General features: G+C 36.5%; 3 protein-coding genes across 8 annotated transcripts; 1 reads left to right on the plus strand and 2 right to left on the minus strand.

Moving 5' to 3' along the window:
- Positions 1–98: 98 nt before the first annotated feature.
- Positions 99–20349, minus strand: LOC143904705 (cytochrome b-c1 complex subunit 8). The gene is made up of 3 exons (XM_077419566.1): positions 20021–20349; positions 2434–2648; positions 99–212 (listed from the first exon to the last, which is right to left on the minus strand). Exons 2-3 carry the CDS (start codon positions 2588–2590, stop codon positions 118–120), a joined length of 252 nt encoding a protein of 83 aa, XP_077275692.1. The 5' UTR covers positions 2591–2648; positions 20021–20349; the 3' UTR covers positions 99–117.
- On the plus strand, positions 4893–16831 carry LOC143904697 (rabphilin-3A). Of its 6 annotated transcripts, none has more exons than XM_077419543.1 (11): positions 4893–5246; positions 8660–8767; positions 8982–9156; positions 10758–10899; positions 11999–12517; positions 13486–14042; positions 14109–14296; positions 14856–15115; positions 15193–15339; positions 15553–15973; positions 16468–16831. In XM_077419543.1, exons 3-11 carry the CDS (start codon positions 9089–9091, stop codon positions 16593–16595), a joined length of 2430 nt encoding a protein of 809 aa, XP_077275669.1. In that variant the 5' UTR covers positions 4893–5246; positions 8660–8767; positions 8982–9088; the 3' UTR covers positions 16596–16831. The 6 variants fall into 6 exon arrangements, with proteins under 6 accessions (XP_077275669.1, XP_077275666.1, XP_077275670.1 ...); XM_077419540.1 differs by having other exon boundaries at positions 8995–9156; XM_077419544.1 differs by having other exon boundaries at positions 8999–9156.
- Positions 16467–19712, minus strand: Eif2bepsilon (eukaryotic translation initiation factor 2B subunit epsilon). The gene is made up of 2 exons (XM_077419547.1): positions 18659–19712; positions 16467–18206 (listed from the first exon to the last, which is right to left on the minus strand). Exons 1-2 carry the CDS (start codon positions 19346–19348, stop codon positions 16971–16973), a joined length of 1926 nt encoding a protein of 641 aa, XP_077275673.1. The 5' UTR covers positions 19349–19712; the 3' UTR covers positions 16467–16970.
- Positions 20350–20531: the final 182 nt, after the last annotated feature.

The raw sequence follows: 20531 nt of genomic DNA on the forward strand, positions 1-20531 counted from the left end.
CCGTTATATATCTTATTAAACTTTAGAAACAATTTCAAACAGATATCGAATAGACATTTTATTCATGATGCAAAAATTGTTTGTTAAACTTAAAAATAGCTCGATCAATGCTTGCGTTTATTTGTCATTTTCGTATAATTTGGGATCCTTGCGACTATATCGATCATGCGCTGCAGTCGACCATTTATATATCACAGCTGACATTATAAAACCTGAAATTAAAAATATTAAAAACACAGCAATTGAGGACAATCATGAAAAAAAGAAGGAAATATTTTTAAAAATAAAAATTAAAAAAAAATGTGTTTCACATAAAATTGTCGATTGGAATGATAAATGGTTCCTAAAAATGATATTCTACACTTATATGAGTTTTTAATAAATATAATTCTTATATCAATAAGGTGAAATTTTACATCTTTCTTTTTGTAGTTCAATAAGAAATTATCAAAATAAAAGAAATTGAATTTTAGTCTGTTCTTCCGAAAACGTCCATGCTCCGATTTAGGTCAAAAAACATTTTTAACCTACTGCTTCTCCATGCATACACTTTCCACGCGAAACGAGTTGCCACATGATGGGTTTACAACTTTCTAAAGTCCACGCATGTACTTCGCAAGGCACAATATGTTTAGTTTAACGGTAGTGGAGCCCCCGTAGGGAGGTGGAACCTACTGCCTCCACGAATACACTTTCCACACGAAACGAGTTGCCACATGGGTTTACAATTTTCCATATGTGGAAAGTTTACGCAATCAAATTACGCATGTACTTTTCCATCCACACAACAATTGGGTTGGGTTAGATTAATTTTTTTTTAGGTGAAGCCCCCCTGCCTCCACGCATACACTTTTCACGCAAGACGAGTTGCTACATGGGTTTACAACGTTTCTGATTTTCTGAAGTTTTGCCAATGATGTTTATGTTATGACTGACGGATATGACTTTACGGTTGTTTACATTACTTGCGAGCTGTTTTGATTTGTAATATACTGAGTTAGTTTCAAGTGTATGCGTGGAAGCAGTAAGTTAAAAATGTTAATAAAGTTACTTAACTTTTGAGTCGCTAAAAGTCCTTTTGGTATATGTCTTTTTTATCTAAAAGGAACCTATTTTCAAAGTTTGACCTAAATCTGAGCATGGACGTTTTTGGAAGTTTCGTCCATGAATGTTGTTAAATGTATAAATGTGAAACTTGATTCTTGTTTATGTAAATAGAGATTGAATACGATATATATTTAAAATTAATCAATCATTTTTATATAGCGGTAATTTTCAGGTTTTTATAACACAATAAAATACACGTAAAGACAGAAATCGATTGTGCTACGAATAGTGGTATAACGTTAATTCAACATTTAACAAAGTCTTGACGTGATTGAACAAATATGTACATAGGATGTTTAATAACGTTACATTACTGTTTCAAAGAACTCAGAGATTAACTTTTATTTCGGTTAAAAGATTAAAAAATATCAACATAGACATGATGATTTTTTTATACTGATTAAGAATGTCTAACATTACAAATTTATAAAAAATAAAAATATGTGCGTTAATGCAAAATTGTATAAGCATCAATATCTCAATATCTGATATTTCTTTGTCTAAAAATTAATTTTTATAAAATTGAAACATTGCTACATTGAGTTCATACATGCTTACAGTACCATTATTATTGTGGTGATCTACTTTATAAGCGCAGAGGCTCATATTAATGAAATCATGTGTATTAATATAAGGTTTACTTATTTATCTTACATTTTTTGAATATTGGTATAATCAAATATATTCAGATTATTTTGAGAGAGGAAAAACAGAATTATAGAAAAGTGCACTAGGCATAAAACGAATTTTATGGTTCAATACAATCAGCAAATGCATCTGGATGTAAAAAGATTGTAGTCATGTAAAACAAGTTGCTTTATAAAGTTAGAATTTTTCGCCTCTCTGACTGACAATGAGTTGGATCTGCGTTGTTATTCATGTCTTATAAAATATTATAGCTTACAAAATAAACAATTTATTCTAGAAAAGAATTGTAAAATCAAAAACTGATAGTTTGAAAATAAAAATCTGCATAAATTTATAATTATAAAAAATGTTTAATATGCAAAAGGAAATATAATTAGTAAATCGACAAAAATTAGTTAAATAAGTAAACATGTTAATAATAAAACAATATAATTTAGTTATCAAAAACTGCTAAATTACAAAAATAATAAAAAATAAAATTATATCTTGTTTATTTGTTTTTTATGCAGTTTGTCGCTATGTGTTCTTCATATTTAGGCATTTTTAAACTTTACAATCAATGCAATTCTAAAAATTAAGTATATCTATTATTAAATGTCTTTTTGTGTATTAACTTTTGTATTAATGTATACGTGAACACTAAGAATAAAATATTTAAATCTTGATACGAATGTACACCTGGGAGCACCGTCGGGAGCGCACGTATTGCTCTACTCAACAAATTGGGCATTCCGTGCGTTATTGATTTTGCCCAAGCTCGTTGCTCCAACGGCGATAAACCGTAGTACACAATTCTACGAATTCGAACCGGTAAATTGCCAAATTGCAAACCCATTTTGCACAAAACGCAACAGAACGGATTGATTCCCGACGTATCGCTGTCACTGCTTTCTCTGTAAAATTTTTTTTTATTTATAAAAAAAAGGAATGAAGAAAAAGACAATTGCAAATTAAACATGACGTAAAGCGCACTCTAAATTTGAAAATTAAAACTTTAGCGTTAAAGATCCCAGCTACTTCAAATGATAAGAGCAATGACTATCGGTAAAGCTAACTCCGAGTGTGATGATATGGAAGAGAGCTCTCCTGCCATAGGACGATGAAACATTACATCCCGAATCCTAGATTTTCAACAAAGGATCATGTACATTAGTTTATATGTATGTGCGTGTTCATTTTACAAATAAACCACACTGGCTAAAATTACGCTATATCCTCGTAAGATTAAAGATCGATCTGGTCAATCGATCGATCTTCTTTATCAATTCTAAAGTTAGATGCATCTATAATTTTATTTAAATAATTTTAGTCATCCAACTTATGTAGGTATCTTTAACTAAACAAAAATTCTGACTCGATAGATTCTAATAATGAATAAATGATTTTAACATATATAGATACTAATTACTTGTTATAGAAATATGTGTATGTCACATCTAATTATTAGCTCTATATATATATATATTAGCTCTAAAATTTTTAAATAGATAAAATTAACATATCTTGGTATTTCTGCATGTTTTAATGTTTTTTTTTTTTATTTTATATATTCCTAAAAGTATTTAAAAATAGTCAAATTTTATGAAAAATATTAACGCGTCATTTTTAAGTACCATAATATTACAAATTATTATTATTATTGCATTGAGTCTTTATTTTTGCTCCATAAAGTTTCATACTACCTAATGATTAAATTAATTATATAATTCTTATTATAAACAAATATGCCGCAGTATATTATATTATCTTGCTCATTTTATATGCATCATGTTGAATATATTAATATAAAATAAGGAGAAATGGAGCAGTTTACAAACATATATATATATATATATATACCATTTCCCGAATTTAATTTATTACCAGGGCCATTGTCTTTTAGAATAAATACGCGGTCTCGGCTAGACTTCTTTGCCTCCGGCCAGCAGGATGAGAAGAGGGCACGTGGCAAAATCGGCGCATGCTTACGCGGCGGCGCGTCAAATTTTCGCTGCGTGACCTAGAATCTTGTAAGCCCGTGAGAATCGGACTTTCCCTGATCATCGACCCTCCGTCCTCCGTGCTGCGTCCAGACTATCGCGGCGACTGCGATGTGCGACACATCAATAAGTACGATATAGCACAAGGACACCTGTTTGCCTCGATCAGCGTGCACGCCGGCAAACGTACCATTTGCAAACGCGTTACGAACAACACACACATACACACTTACACACGCAATTATGTGATTACGAAGTTTACATCTAGTTCGGCGTGACGTATGAAAAATCCGCTTTATATTTCATTCCATTATTCAATGCAATTACGTCAGTTCTTAGAGCAAGCGAGAGAGAGAGAGAGAGATCTTTAAATTGAAAAAAAGATTTAAATCAACAGACTAGACTCTAACAGCAATTAAAAATAGTTGATATTGTGTAATCAGTTATGTATTCTCCCGATGATTAAGTACATCTCGTTTATAATTAGAAATATTAATTACTTTAACAATACAAATAAATGAATAGGATAAAGAGAGCCATCCGAGTAACAAATTGTACCAATTTTTCTCGAAAGCGTATTCCTTTGCGCGGTGAGATGCTCGTACCGTAACATTTTAACAAAATTACTACCCGGCACGATAGCGCTTTGTATGGAGAACGCCGTCGCGTATTCATCGCAGAATGGCCTACTTCTTGGCCGCCACGCGCCGTTCAATTTGCACGATTATCTAGCTGCGGCTGATACGCTGAAAAGTCAGTACACGCGCGGGATAGTTTCAATTATGGCAGAGCGTCGACGACAACGACGATGACGACGAGGCAGCATATCCCTCCGCTCGCTCCGTTTTATCTATATCCGCGCCTGTTGCGCCTGACTACCCCTCTCTTTATATTAGCCCTCTCTCCTGTCCACCCTTCGCCGCCCTGTATGCCTTTCACCCGCGATCACCCTCTTTCACCGCTTCTCTTCCGCCTATCCCTCCTTTCTCTCTACGCTATGACGGTTTGATACATCCCTACGGGCCGTGCGGGGAGCGAGGGGAGAGCCCTCGCACCCTTCCACCCAAACCGACCTTCCACCCTGCGATGCTCTTCCCCCGCATCCCATCACTCCCGATGCCGAGTGGAGTCGTGCGCGCGAGTCAGTTGCTGAGGTAGTGGCGACCATACCACAGACCAGCAGCATCAACAGCAGCAGCAGCAGCGGCGGCGGCAGCAGCGGCGGCGGCGGCAGCAGTAACAAGAGTAGCAGCAACTGGCCAGGTCAGCACTCAACACCCACTTGTCGGCTGACCGACACCGCGGCAACTCGGCACGATCCCTAGCGACTACCTGTGCGATTGTCGAGTGCCACCTGAGGGGAATTAGGAAAGCGGCGCCGGCAGCGTGCACTATTAGCACAACGGTTAATTGCCGAAGAACACGAACTGCCAAGAGCAACTGGCCGCACGCGTGCGCGCCCCGTGTGGCGAAGTGACCAGCTGCAGCCTGTTGCAAGCGGCGGATTATGACGTGAGTCCACGGTCCTTATTCTTTTCTTCCCCCTCTCCCGTTTTTCGTCGCATCTTTCGTCTACTGAAAGTACTGAACGACCAGGTCCTTCTATACACATAACGTTTAATCATGCTAATATATTGATTATACCTATATTAATTACGAACGTCGCGCTAAGTACATAGTCATGCCAAATATTCCATCCAAATTAACGTAATCTAGAGAATCTTGAACTTTATTTCTTATGATCTGATGATCTTGAAGAGCCTGTGATTTTCCCATCGGCCTCAATAACATTCCAATATTTAAATGTAGATGAACGCTATACGCTGATACGTATGGACATATGGAATATTGGCACTCGTGTTATTCTTACGGCTTACGGTCCAACAAGCATTGATACGTTATCGATAAACATCCAAAACGTATTTATCTACGCCCTTCATCGATAAACGCTAAACACGCATTTATCTGAATACCGAATCAGCCTTCGATCGATTTTACGCGCTCGGTATGTCCAAAAAAGTTCACAAAATACCGGCATAATTTATTCGCACAACGACGTAATCGAGCGGATTAAATTACTTAATTACGAAGCTTATGACGGGTGGGAAGTTACGAGGAAAGCTGCGGTTGTTTTCGTTATTAATAATAAGCCGGCCGTAATAACGCGCGTTCGATGCGAGCGGCACACACACACACACACACACACGTGCGCGCGCGCGTACACACGCACGCACGCGCACACACACACAATGTCGAGACGAGCGTCATCGATTGATTGTCGACATCAACATAACGCAATCGCACACAATTTGGCTCTTTTTTTTCACCGGGGGGTGCCGCCTGCCACGCGGCAGACAGTCGCTAAGGAAAATCGAGCGTTCGAAGAAAAGTTTTGTCAACGAACTTCAACATATGTACCTATATGTATATCTCTGTCTTCTTTCTTTTTGCACCACGTGCCGATGCGCTCTTTAGGCTGCATTTTCCAGCGGGCTTTATTCCTTTTTCAACTTTCAACGCGGCACGCGCTCGTGGCGCAGCGCATACACGTCACTGTAATAAGAAAAATGTAAAAGACTTGGAGAGAGAGAGAGAGAAAGAGAGAGAGAGAGAGAGAGAGAGAGAGAGAGAGAGAGAGAGAGAGAGAGAGAGAGCTGCAAGGTATGCACCATGAGAGTATCGATTCTGCAAGGCAAATATAGCCACTTTCGTTGAAAGTTCCTTTGTTCTCTTTACCGCAGTGAACCATATGATAGCGCGAGTAACGCGCGATGAACAATGGCAGCAGATAGCAAGACGGCGCGGCGAGTTTATTGAATTTTCTGCGGGAAACTTGCATCCCGCAGACTTGCATTTGTGAATGCGTGCTTGCATTCTAATCCATGTACAGACGAAAAGGCAAGACGTTCTAATCCGTATATAGCATGAGAAATCTCGGGATCCTCGTTTTCTTTTCAAACACAATTAGCGTTTTCAACTTCTAATTAGCACACTTTTAAGGAACAAGTGCTCCATACATAAAGCTCTATATTTATATTTCTAGTGCTATATTGTATAAAATATCACGCTTTGAAATAATAGCTTTGAAATTACCCAGCAACATAATGAAAGTAATTTGACACACACATATAGCAGAGATAGATTTTACGTTCAAACTATACTCAAGTCAAGGATGCTGACGTGTGTATCTTTGAAATTTATTAATGATAGATGAACAGTTTGTATAGTCTATAATGTAAATGTAAAAAAATTCGAACGACATAAAACCAACTTTATATTCGCCCAAGTTACAGTATCATAAAATAATGCACTATCATAAAATGATTAACGCTGTGGTAAAAGCTGTTTTGAAAGTTTGTACGAATACTATAATATATTGTATATCGAAATATGCCACTATGGCTGGGGCTGAGGAGCAACCATTGATTTATACAACTTTGTAAGTTGTAGAAACAAAGTTCGCAACCTCATTTTTCATGTTACATTCGCGTTACCTTGAGAAATGTGATGCTACGCTTTATTCGCTTCATTCTCACGTAAATTTCTCACACGTCGTAACTCGTCTAAAAGCCAATATTATATGTCGACCATATTATGCGTCAACACACGTTGCAACGAGCCATTAAATGAATAAATCGGACAAACTAATAAAAATATAATTTTATATTGCGTAATAAATATCATGCATATATTTTGAAATTTATATTCTTTTATAGAAATATTGAAGAGTAAAAAAAATAAAACAGCTGGCCTCTTTATGAGCCTCTTTGTTCTGACTCTCACCCTCACACACAATCAGTAATTCCTCTTTCTCAAAATGAGAATTTCCGCGTGAAAATGAGAATTTCCATATAATCATATCAAGCTACTGTTCCACCGAGCGGCTCGTATGAATACCATACATCGTTTCCTTCATTTTACACGTCAAATATGCGACAATTCAAGCAGCTCGCTTGTAAAAGCTATCACCGAGGTGCGATAATATCGCTGCGCGGAAACACATTTCGAAACCACGTTTGTGATAGGCGATACCAGTTTTCCTGTGAGACTCGAAGCGCGCATCTCTCGTCGTAACATTCCCGTTGTCGTTCCTCGAATACTTCTAATTTCCCGAGTCCCAATAGAGGACACAGGGATTACGTCGTATGCCGAACAGGAAAATAAACGAGAGAACGTGGGCGTTGCGGCATCCCACGCCCGAAGAAAAATCCTTTAGAACTGCCATGGATATCGCCAGCCGGGAGGGGAGAAAGATAATAATTCACGTCATATATGTCGATATGCTCGCATACGCTGGACGCATTAATATTCGGAAATGACGAGATTAGACGGAATTGCTGAGCTGGGTTGCGTTACAGTACACACGACTGTGTTAAATTTTTTTTTTTAATTTCAAGAAAATCCATAGGAAAGTGACATATATAAGTACCATTATTAAATTTATTTTCGTACGAACTGCGTACAATACTTTTCTTATTAATAAATTAATATATCTATACAAGAAACGTGAAAGTATTGTTATAGCCGAGGTTATAGCCGATAAAAAGGAAAAAGTTTAAATCTGATTTAAAAAATTGTTTTCTGTTTTGCAAACTTTTCTTGTGTTTTACACCTATTGTCCTTAAATATTTTTATCAAATTCTTTTAACAAGTACAAACTGCGTCATAAAATAAAAAAATAGATTAAAATTCAATTAAATAATATGTTGAATTTATGTATCAAATATTTTTTACAATGACAATAAAAACATATATACATTATATATTAGCAAAAATATGTAACTTTTATATTATTGGTAATGTAAAATGTAAATAAAAATACTGGTACGAAATCTACACGTGCAAGTTACTTTTTGTTCTTCATGTGCTCTAGCTCTTATTCGAGATCTAAATTGAGTTTATAAAAGAAACAATTAATCTTACAGCAGAACCCGCTAAGTGCTAGTTCAATTTGCCTCGGGGAAAAACGGTTTTCATGTGGCTTCCGGATGCTGTGGTACTTTTCTACAAACAGTATATTTATCAAATTAAAGGTTAGTGATTTTAATGTTTTCCCCAGTTCTACTCAAATTTTTCGATTGTGTGAGTTTTATATCTTCCCCCCTGTAGTGTAGCATCAGGCACAAATATTATACCCCAAACTTTATATGTGTATAACTATTCAATGTGAATAGCGAATATAATTTTTACAAACAATAAAACAAATAAATAATATTTAAACTTACATATATGATAGATTGTATATAGTTTATTGTTACAGATAGACTGATTCTACGCGAAGAGAAGAGAGAAAGAAAAATAGGTGAACAAAGAAGAGCAAACGGTCCGTTGCAGATAAAATAACTCACAGCGAAATGGATGAACCAATAACACGAGGCAGATGGGTTTGCCCGAATGATCGGCAATTAGCGTTGCGAGCAAAGTGAGTTTTAACATTAATTAGCAGCTAAACATGACAAACTGAAACCATTTCACTACGTTTAATAAATAAACATATAGAAGTATCTCCTTTTGAGAGAGTTTGATGGATTTCAAATATATTACAAAAATAATTAAAAATTAAAAACATATTCTGTTATATATATTAAGTGCTTTTTTTTCTTTTAATTAAAATAATGTTTTGAAGTTGGTATATTTGGCATATTTGATTTTTAACGAATATCGTTTTAAGATTATGAAACACGTGAAAAAACATTTAGATAAAAATCTTATGGTTTTTAATGCACTTCAATGTTATGATTTTTGGTATATCCGTATTCTCATTATTATTTATGCAAATTTTAAAATTTTTGTAGACAAAAAGTAAAAAGTACCTTGCTTTAAGAGATCATACATATATATAACAAGCTGTAAAAATCGTGCAATATGCGCACGGTATGTATTCACGTAGTGCCTGACACAGCAACTTTTTCAGTATCATATACTACAATATTATAATTGCATATATATACGATAAGGTAACAATAAAAATAAATATTCGAGAATAAATATAGTTGCATACATAGGATGCAATATACCTACTACACAATATAAGAACAATTTTTTTGTATATGACAGAATGTATTTTATTAAAAAATATTCGGTATATATGATTTCTTCGATAAAGAAATGCCGAACTTTTCGACATAATATATGTTATAAAAATAATTGAATATGTGTGTGTGAGTTTAAAATCAGTTAAAATTAAAATATACGAAATAAATAAAATAGATTTTTCTGTTTTTTGCCTTCGGTAAAAATCCAAGCATACCTCATTCATATAATATGACTATCTTGTTTTTCTGACCTACATTGAATATTGTAGAAGTGCCATAAAGAATGCATTTTTCTTTTTTTTTTCTTTTTTTTATAAGTATATATATCCGAATAAAATGTGCCAAAAATAAATTTTAAAGGTTTAACTTTTCAAGTTCACTTATACAAGTTTAATATTGTTCGAATATCACTCGATATAGGTATTTTCTACATTTCTGCGTAGGAGTAAAATAACGCAAATACGTGTTTTTCTGTCCACAAAGTGATGTATCCTAAAGCTCAATTAAATTAGAGAGGATACTTTTTTATTTAATTTCTTGTAAATTTATCTTATAAATAAATTCTATTTTAACTCTCCGAGAACACACCTATTTTTTCATTCACGGAGAACACTCTGGGTCAATCTGACCCTACACACACTTTGATCGTCCACCATTTGAAATTGACGAGTGCGATCAGCTTGAAAAAATTTCCAGATGTACTTGGAACATTGTTAAATCAATTGATATAAATAAAAAATGCCGTTGAAATTTTTTACATATTTAAAAAAAATTTTATTTATATTTATATTACTTTTAACGTATATTCACAGTTTCAAGAAAATTTATAAAATTTTGATTTTCTCTAATATAAGGGCCGGTGAACGTCTTTAAAGAATACGTTCATATAGAAACGAAATATCTTTATCACTATTTTTTCGCAAATAAATCGTTAAGTGTTTATGAGTAAAATACACCATAATAAATTGTGCTTAAATCTGGCACACAGATTGCGGACAGGATGGTCTGTGAAAACGGGATCTTTCGAATCCCATGGTTGGGGACAATATCCAAATTCCTGCACGAGCAGTTCCAATCGTTGCGGACAATCTTACTTGCTCAGTGACGATGAACGGCAAGCCATTATCCAGGTAAACCTCACAGTAAAGCAATACACATTTTATGACACATTTCAGCCTTCCTTCCGATTTTTCGATTAGTATTTTAATACAAAAATAAAATCAGAATTCTCTTTAGTGAAAACTAACCACATGTTATTTTATTTTACATTAGAAATATCATATATTATTTAAAAAAAGATCGTTATATTTATTACTTGTGAGATTAAAACATCACAATATTTGAAGCAACTGGTAACGAAACCATATATGACTCATATCCATATTTAACGACTAAAAATGTAATACGCAATACATTTAATATTCAAGAACGCTCATCCCAAGTTATTTATATATTAGGTACTGAATAATTTTTCAGAGCTCTGTTCCCTGTAGACAAGAGTATCCCTAACAATATAACCACACTCTACTTGACCCACTTAATTATGTATCAATAAAGATGGAAGGGTTTAAAATTGCATATTTTAAATCCTTCCATCTTTACCGAGAAACTGCATGGTTAAATAGTTTCAAACAAAAATTGAAATTTATTTATTAAAAAACATTGTCTCAATATATTTAGGTTTTCAGATTACAGACACAAAAAAATAAATTTAAATGAGCTTATTCGTGACAATAAAAATATAATTGACATATTTTACCGTATTTACAGTGAAGAGAAAATTCAAGAATTTAATTAGCTATTCTTTTTCCTGTAAACCAAAACTATCCCTAGCAATATAACCACATTCTATTTGACCCATTTAATTATGCAACTCATCCTTCTATTGTCGGGTGGTTGTAGTTTCCAACAGGGATTGAAAAATTCATTTATTAAAAAATATCATCTCGATAAGTTCTCATATTACGGAAACATAAGTTTAGAGTTTATTCGTGATAATAGAAATATAATCAACGTATTTTATTGCATTTACAAGAGAAAATTCAAGAACTTAATTTAATGATACAATGCATTTTTTTAACTTAAATATAAATAAATTGTAAAATTAATAAAATAAAATTAATTTTCAAGTTCTCAAGAAAGTGGGTATTTGTTGCGCAATATCTTCTAATCAACTTTGTCAGAATTAGGTCGATATCATTTGGTCCCAAGTGTAAGATATTTTCACAGGTGATACAAAGAGCCGAGGCTCTGGATCTGTCGGAGCAGGAGCGAGTCGGTAGACTCGTTGAGAGATTAGAGAACATGAAACGAAACGTATGCGTCGTGACATCGACCAGGTCGAACGAAAGACGCGGTTGCGGAAGGCGGTGCTCCGGTGGAGCTCGTTGCGTCTGTTCGTGTGCGCTTTGCGGCGAAAAGTTCGGCGCCGTACTGGGGGCGAGCGCGAATCTCTGCAAAGACTGCCGCAAATATATATGTCAGAAGTGCGGCATCGAGGCCACTAGACTTAATCCATCGAGAGGAAGCGGCGACGAAAATGACGCAACTACTTCATCGCGCAGCTCGTTACGCGTCGTGAGATTCGCTCAGGAACGAGCAGGCGTTCAAAGAATCGTTCCAAGATCCCATGGTAATGCACAAAAGCAGTTTCTCTGCCGAATTTGCGCCGAGACCAGAGAGATGTGGAAGAAAAGCGGCGCTTGGTTCTTCAAAGGCATGCCAAAATATATTCTACCGGAGAAAAAGGTACGTGGAAGAGTGCAAACTTAAAATTCGAAAAAAGACAAAAAAATTTCCACATCGCTATATTAAGTTCGACAACGCGTTTTAAACCATTTAATACAGCACCCGGAAAAGATTGATATATTAATTATTTTTCTACCTTCGCGCTAATTGAAAGTTGCTTTCTATAAAAACAAGAATATAATTTATTTGGAATGAGAGAGAAAAATCCTGCATTCAAATTAAATTCGTAAAACTAAAATTTCACGAATAACACGCTTTGTAAAAAGCTGAAAACTATATAATTAAATCTGCGATGTTATTAAATAACGTCAATTTTTTCTTATGTCTGGTTGTCTATGTTTTGAAGGTACTTCGTTAGGAATTCTAAGTTAAAAAATATTAATTATTTTAACTTTTCTTGTTCAAAACAGTTTAAAAATTACTAATCTAAATAACACAATTAAAATGTCTTTACAAATTACTTTATAATATATATCCTTTAAAACTATATGTTCTGCTTTAAGATGACCATCAAATCTAGTCTGAAAATAATAAAAACAAATAGAATTTGATCTAGATTTAATTTCTGTCTACACATCAAATGAAATCAAATCATCGCGTATGCTTCCGATGCAGATACAATCGAGGTATTGAAGCACACTACAATGGCAATCACAATTTTTCTAAAGCGTGTTTTACACATGACAAAATTGAACATATATGACAATCGAGTTTCAACGATTTCCTATTGATTTATATCTCGATATTTATCTTTTTTTTTTTTCAGTACACTATGCTAACATGTTATGTCCAATTTCTAATTCTCTATCAATACAAATGAATGTAACAAACTTGGTTTCGCTGCCAGTTTTCTTTTTTAAATACATAGCACAAAAGATATTTTTTTTAAATCTGATAGACATTCAATTTCTTTAGATCTCTCTCTTTCTTATATTCTTATTTTTTACATAGTACAAATTTTGATATAGGAGCGGGGATGGTCTCGACCTGGTCACAGGACGTCGACATGGACGATAGGCGGCCCATGCAAGTCCTTGGACTCAACCGACGCTCAGGATTCCTCGTCCGACGACGATGCAACACGACGACTCGCGGTAACCCGCGGTCACTCGCCTACAAATCTGTCGAGCAATCGTGACAGCACTCCTACCAAATTGACAATTTCGAGTCCTGCAACCAGTACCTCATCGCCGAGAAGTCCTAGAGGAAGGCCGAATGGTCTGTCACCTTCGGGCTATCGCGAGGACGCCAGCTCCGATAGGCTGGACAAGTCCTGTCTGTCGATCGCGTCTCAATGCAGCCGACTTTCACCCACCGGCTCAATCAGCACCCCTCGCTCGAGGGCAAGCGGCAAGAGCTCGAACGAACCGCAAGTGGAGCAACGCGTGTCCTTCGAAAATATTTTCGTAGATGACGAGAAAGCGAATGAGGCGGATGACGATGAAGAAGGAGACACCGAGGAGACTCGCAAGGACGCTTCCACATCTCTGGACCGATCGAAGGGCTCTCAGGTACAATCTCTCAGGTAAGGTAAGAACAATGATGCGTGGAGTCGAGGTTCAAACTTACGCGAGGTATCACCGTTCCGTAGACTAAAGGCACCAACGATAGCGACGACGCCGACCACGCCAGTTGAAACGCGATTCCAGACTATGGGCAAGATTTTCCAAGAGAAGAACGCAGAACGGAACGCGAACAGGTCCTCGGATCAGGAGAGCTCATCCAGCACTCGCAGCAACAGCCAAGTGAAGATGTCAAGAACCCCGGAATATCCACGAGGTCAATAAAAATATCTTAGCAGCAATAAGAAAACTACACAGTTATTGGTCAGAAAATTGTTCGTCATTTAAACACATAAATTACTAATTAACGTAACTTTTTTTTTACATAAAGCTTTTACCACAAAATAATTAATTTTTTATCTTGTCTTAAATAAAATGTTATATGATCTCACATGAAAAAAGACCACTCTGGAATAACATTTCTTGTTAAACATTGAAATTTAAATAAGAATCTACAGACATAAATATAATTTTAAAATAATAATTATAAATAATTAAAAAGGCATTTTAGCAAACTAAAAAATGACAAAAAATTTTGTGTAAATTAATTTCATACTTTCATACAAAATCAAAAAGATGTTCTTATTTAACAAGATATCATTAGAACTTGAGACAGTTGAGACATTAAAAATGATAAGATCCAAAATTTTATAGTGAGAAAAAGACTAAGGACATAACTTGTACAGCAATAAAAAATCAATAATCGTGTGTAGTTTAATCTAATTTGATGAAAATTAAACATATTAAAACCGAAATTTTGAAACGGGACGAAACAGAAACGGGACAAGATTATGGGAATCTCGAAGTCTCCTTGCGATACGACCCGGCAGATCAGTGCCTCCAGTGCAAGGTGGAACGTGCACGTCGTCTAAGGCCCATGGATATCCAAGGTCTCGCCGACCCTTTTTGCAAGCTGAACATACTGCCCGTCGGAAAGGCATCGACGAGCAGACGACTGCGAACGAAGACGGTGCACAAGACGCGCGATCCCGAGTTCAACGAGACGGTGAACTTTTACGGAACGACAGAAACCGACGTAAAGATCAATATTATAACACATAAATGTCAATCCGTTTGCGATGATAAGTACATGCTAGAATTTTCTCATACTAGATCTCGACCGGTAAGGCATTGCATATCCTAATCATCCAGGACGATCCCTCGGGCCAGGATTTCCTAGGAGAGGCGAGATTTCCCCTACAAGAATTGCTACCATATCAAACAAAGCATTACAAAGTTTCTCTGCAAGCTCATTATCCAGTATGTTACAAAATTATCTCATATAAAAACTTTTATATTCAGTATGACGAGCACAGCGAACGAAGGCAAGCTGGTAACTCTTTCTTCATTTAAGATAAACATTAATTATTCACAGAATAAGTTTGTGTAATTTGTACGACAAAATATATAATAAAATATAGGAAATAAACATTTCTTATCGACGTGTGTACAGTGTCGATTATTTTGATGCAGGTGGACAACGAAGAGGAAACCTGGGGCATGTGTTCAAGCGGTCGCGGGCAGATCCAGCTAAGCCTGAGCTATTGCACGCGTCGACGTGCGCTATTAGTCACGGTACATTGTGCCACGAATCTCCTGCCCATGGACAGCAACGGGTTTTCTGACCCATTCGTCAAACTGGCACTCGTCGAGGATGCGACCGACAATCATCGGCAGCAACGGTTCCTAGATTACTCGGCCGCTCGCGTTACTGCCAAAAAGGGGAAGAAGACGGCCGGCCGCGGCTCGCAGAGCACGAGCATCAAGCGGAAGACGCTGAATCCAAAGTGGAACGAAGAGTTCGTTTTCGCAACTCGCTTGACGGAGCTGATGAAGCTGACGCTATGCCTGTCCGTGTGGGACAAGGACTTCGGCAAGAGTAACGATTATCTGGGTACTGCGAACTATCTTTAATCACGTTATTCCACTTCCCTTTTTCTTCTAACAATAATTTATGAGCATATGTTAAAAATTTACGGTCTTAAAAAACAGAATTCAAGATCTCGTATCCCACTTGAACAAAATAAATTAGCTATGACATAACAGCAAAATTTAATTAATATATATTATAATCATAATTAGAAATTAAGATTTAAAGATATCACAAGACTCGTTCTCATTAAATTTCTATCTTTTCGATCATTTTATATAACTGGTTTGCCTGAAGATATAGACATTACTTATCATTTATCTTTAAAAAAAAATTACGTTATCTTCCCTATTTTAAGTAAATAAAGAAGAGCAGTTTTTTTTCCTCCATTATCATAGTTATGATTACTGACCCAGAATTAAAATTCCAAAGTTATCGGTTCCCATAATTAAAGTTTAAATACCTATTATCCAATCTGTATAAAATAATATTTTATCGTACATTTTGACAATTTACAGGCGGCCTTATGTTAGGTTGCGGTAGTAAAGGGGCGCGTTTGCGACACTGGCTAGACGCAATCAAGTTCCCGGATCATCGACATTTGGCGTGGCACAATCTGGCGGAGATGGATGTACCCATGGAATGATAGCTCTGTTTCGGTGATCGGAAAGCAGGTCAAGATTAAATACACGAAGTATGCGGGCTTCATCGACATACGTACATAACGTGTTGTATACGTTTACACGGATATACGCGCACGCATACGCTACAGTATATTTGGCGCGCGTGTTATCAATCTGTGCGTGATTTATCGTTGCTCAAAAATTAAGTATTATAAAACATTAAGAGGTTGATACGAAAATAAAGCAGTTGAGAACAGAGTGTCATTCTGTCAGAATTTTTTAACGATGTATTCACATATCACGCGCATATATACATATATACATATATACATATAATCTTTTCATAAATTTATGTATAGATAGTTATATTTTATGTAAAGATTTTTTAATAGAAAATATTAATCATCACTCTCATCAGAGGAATCTTCCTCTGCCTCTCGCAGCCACTTAATGAACGGCTGAACGGCGTTTTTCACTTTTGTATGAAGCGCATCCGCGTCTTCGCCAGCAGACTCATACCACTCTAAAATCTTATCTTCCGATAATATATCGCGATCGTAAAATTGATGCAACAGGTGTTGCGTATACGGCAGTAATTCGTTGGTTGTACTAGCAACGTCTTCTATAGCACGCAAACAATCCTCCTGCCCGTCTTCGTTCTTAATATAATTCGAAATAATAGTGTTAAAATAGACCATCATAATTTTTAAATTCTTTTGATAATTCTGATTATTAACGGCAGTCTTTGTGTCGGAAAGATAGTGTAGCGGTAGACTGAGAATCGCTTTCACGACATTGTACGTCACCTCGCGGATGGTGACGTTGTACGCGTACCTCGAGGAGTTTATCTCTAGAATTAAATTCTCGCAATTCAGCTTATCCTGATAACCGCGTAACAGACTATCGATAACTTCGGACAAGAACATATTCGTGTCGTCCGGAATTGGAGAATCACACTCCAGATTCTCTTCGTTGCTAGACGATTCTGTGAGCGAGCAGTCATCGCAGTTGGTTACCTCAGTGTTCTTAAAATACAAAAATCCGTCACTAGTCTCGAGATCTGACATCTTAGTCTTAGACACACCGGAAGGTGTAGATTCGATAACAGTATCGTCATATTGACTGCGAGCGGTAATGTCAGTTCCTGGATACAATATACATCCATCTATTTGGCTACGGTACCTAACGATGCAACACGAAAACAAGATACTGTTCGTAATAGTGCAATTATCTTTGATTCTAACGTTTGGAAAGATATAAGAATTATATATATTAACGTTACTACCTATGGTGCAATTGTCCGAGATCACAGATCTCGCGACTTTAGTATTATTTCCTAATGAACTGTTAAATCCAAGAATACAATCTTTTTCTAGTAAACAACCTTTAGCAAAAGTAGCAGTTTTGTGTTTATACGTACTCCGCGGCATGCATATAAAATTCTTTAATAAAGGAAAAGCACTTGGTGCAAGGGGAAAACTATGTCTACGCAAAATGTCCTGGGTAAGCATATGATAAGCTTTCCACGATGTAATAGGCAAGGCATAATCCTCTGTGTTTAACTGCTGCCAGTAGATCCTCGAGTCCAAAATCTCCTCGTTCATCAATACTCCTCGAATAAAATCATCCATAGTCTAAAAACATAAAAATATTTTCCACAGTGAATTATATTTGTTTCATTATTACATATTTCAATCATGGCGATCGTGGCGCAGTGATGTGCGCTGTTAGTAATCCAAAAATTCGAGTTCAAATCTGACTACAAATTCATTGGTCTTTATTCAATCACCACGATCGCCACCTCATCTCGGAAGGTGATGGCAAACCCACCGAGAGTATCTCGACAGGAGAAACCTCTCTGTATTCAGAGAGGAAACCGACCCTCAAGATTGAGAGTTGGGAAGTTGGGCAGTAGGCTGACAACCTACTCCCGAAAAATTTCCCATAATCTTGTCTCAAAACCTCTCCTCAAAATTCTGAGGAAGCATTGATTAATTGATTGATTACATATTATAATTGATTATAATTGATTATACATATTATAATTAGAGATAATCGCGATAAAGTAACTCAGCTTGTTACTTACCTGAAAGTCAAAGTTATCAGCAAAGAGGGGCAAGACAGACGGCGAGCACAAGTAAATATGAGTATCCAAGTGACAAGAATTAATTTCAACCTCGCTATGATCGAGGAACCAGTTTAACTCAAGCTTCACTTTCTTCCCGCTGTCCTTCAGCTTGGTGTAATACAGAATTTTATTGCTGCTCTTATCGGATACAACTAGAGGCGCTTCCTCGTTGAGATAAGAGCCTTTCGTCGAGCCAAAATTCCGTAATACCATAGTCATGGTTGCCCCCTTATCCTTCTCGACTTTCGCACGATGAACGCTGAGCAAGGTTTTAAGATCCGCATTGGTAAACGCGTTCCCGCGAATCAGTACGAAGTATCCCCTGATCCATCCTTTTGTATCAATATCCCGCAGAGCATCTCCGAGGGATCTGCAGCCGTCGGAAATGATCAGGGATATCGTGATGCCTCTGTAAACTCTCTCCTTTGTATACTTTTTCAGTAGATCCACGTGACTGCTGCAGTAAAGGAATACCTCTTGTATCCTCGACTTTATCAACGTCTCGATCGTGTAATCGAAAAGCGGTATGTTTATCACCGGCATTAGGACGCTCGGGAATATACTTTGCGCCGGGCTTAATCCCGTTGTGAAATCATCCGCGAGAATAACGGCTTGCAGAACGTCCTTCTTACACACTTTCGTATTCATCGTATCTCGGACGATCGTATCGATAATTCATTCACCGGCGTACAGATCGACAAATTGTCAAGATTTAGATAGTCGCGTTACACGAACACGTGGAGTATTCAATATGGTTCCACGAGGTAATTGCGGTTAGTCAGGATACTTGAAGTTTGTAAAGTCACTACTTTTTCAAGGTTTGCATTACGCGCAATTGATGCGCACCGCTACACTTCTTTGAATAACTCTTCGTAGGAATATATGGAGGGAGTATGTTATAAAATATAGTTTTTAAATGATCAGTCAACACATATCTGACGCAACTTCAAACTTTCGTTTCGAGAACGAACTCACCAGAACTCACTGAATTCGAAAATAACCTAAAAACCAGATCTGACGGTGCGCTCTGGGCGCGCGCTGCCGCGTATGTAGCGACATCTGACGATCGTTTTCGGAAACTTCAAGCAATCGAAAACGCGTACTTTTGATCTACCGTCACACTTGCCGATAATATAGAACTCTATACTTTTCATTCGTATAATAAATATGAAAAACCTAGCGTTTGTCGATCAGCACGAGAACTTGACACTCTCATTAAATTACGTATACAAAATCATGAACGATGACACAAATGAAATTATTAGCTCGTAAAAATGTAAAGCATAAACTGGCGCAGTTAATTACAGAGCGATCACATACCTGGCACTTTCGCTGCATCTACGACGAGAGAAAAACAGCGAAAAAAACCTACACGGGATCTCAGTCAATGCCAGGAACGTAGAACCAGAGGTTTCTCTCTGGTAGAACACACATTCGCGATAATTTCTCGCCCGCAAGATTTGTATTTATACACAGAAACAATCGCGTGAAATCACGGAACGATTCGAGTGCGACCGTCATACATCACGATCACGATGCGTGATGCGTCGCGTCTCATTACTGAAGTCTGAATGCAATTCGAAATTTAAGTGCGACGCTGTGATTCGCGGATTATCGAACGTTCAAAATAGGGAACGAATCATATTGCAGCAATTAGATTCGCTTCAATATTATTATTCTTTGTCTTGACGTAAAAAATAAATGAACTTATATACCTATTTAATCGTATAACGAGAGATCTTCGTATATTCTATAAATTATGTTTAATTAAACTTGGTCGGCATGCGGGTTTCGGAGCTATCTCATTCGCCGCTCAAATAAGAAATAAAAT

Source organism: Temnothorax americanus, unplaced genomic scaffold, assembly GCF_048541705.1.
Source record: "Temnothorax americanus isolate GAGA-0224 unplaced genomic scaffold, ASM4854170v1 Scaffold56, whole genome shotgun sequence".
Lineage (NCBI taxonomy): Eukaryota > Metazoa > Arthropoda > Insecta > Hymenoptera > Formicidae > Temnothorax > Temnothorax americanus.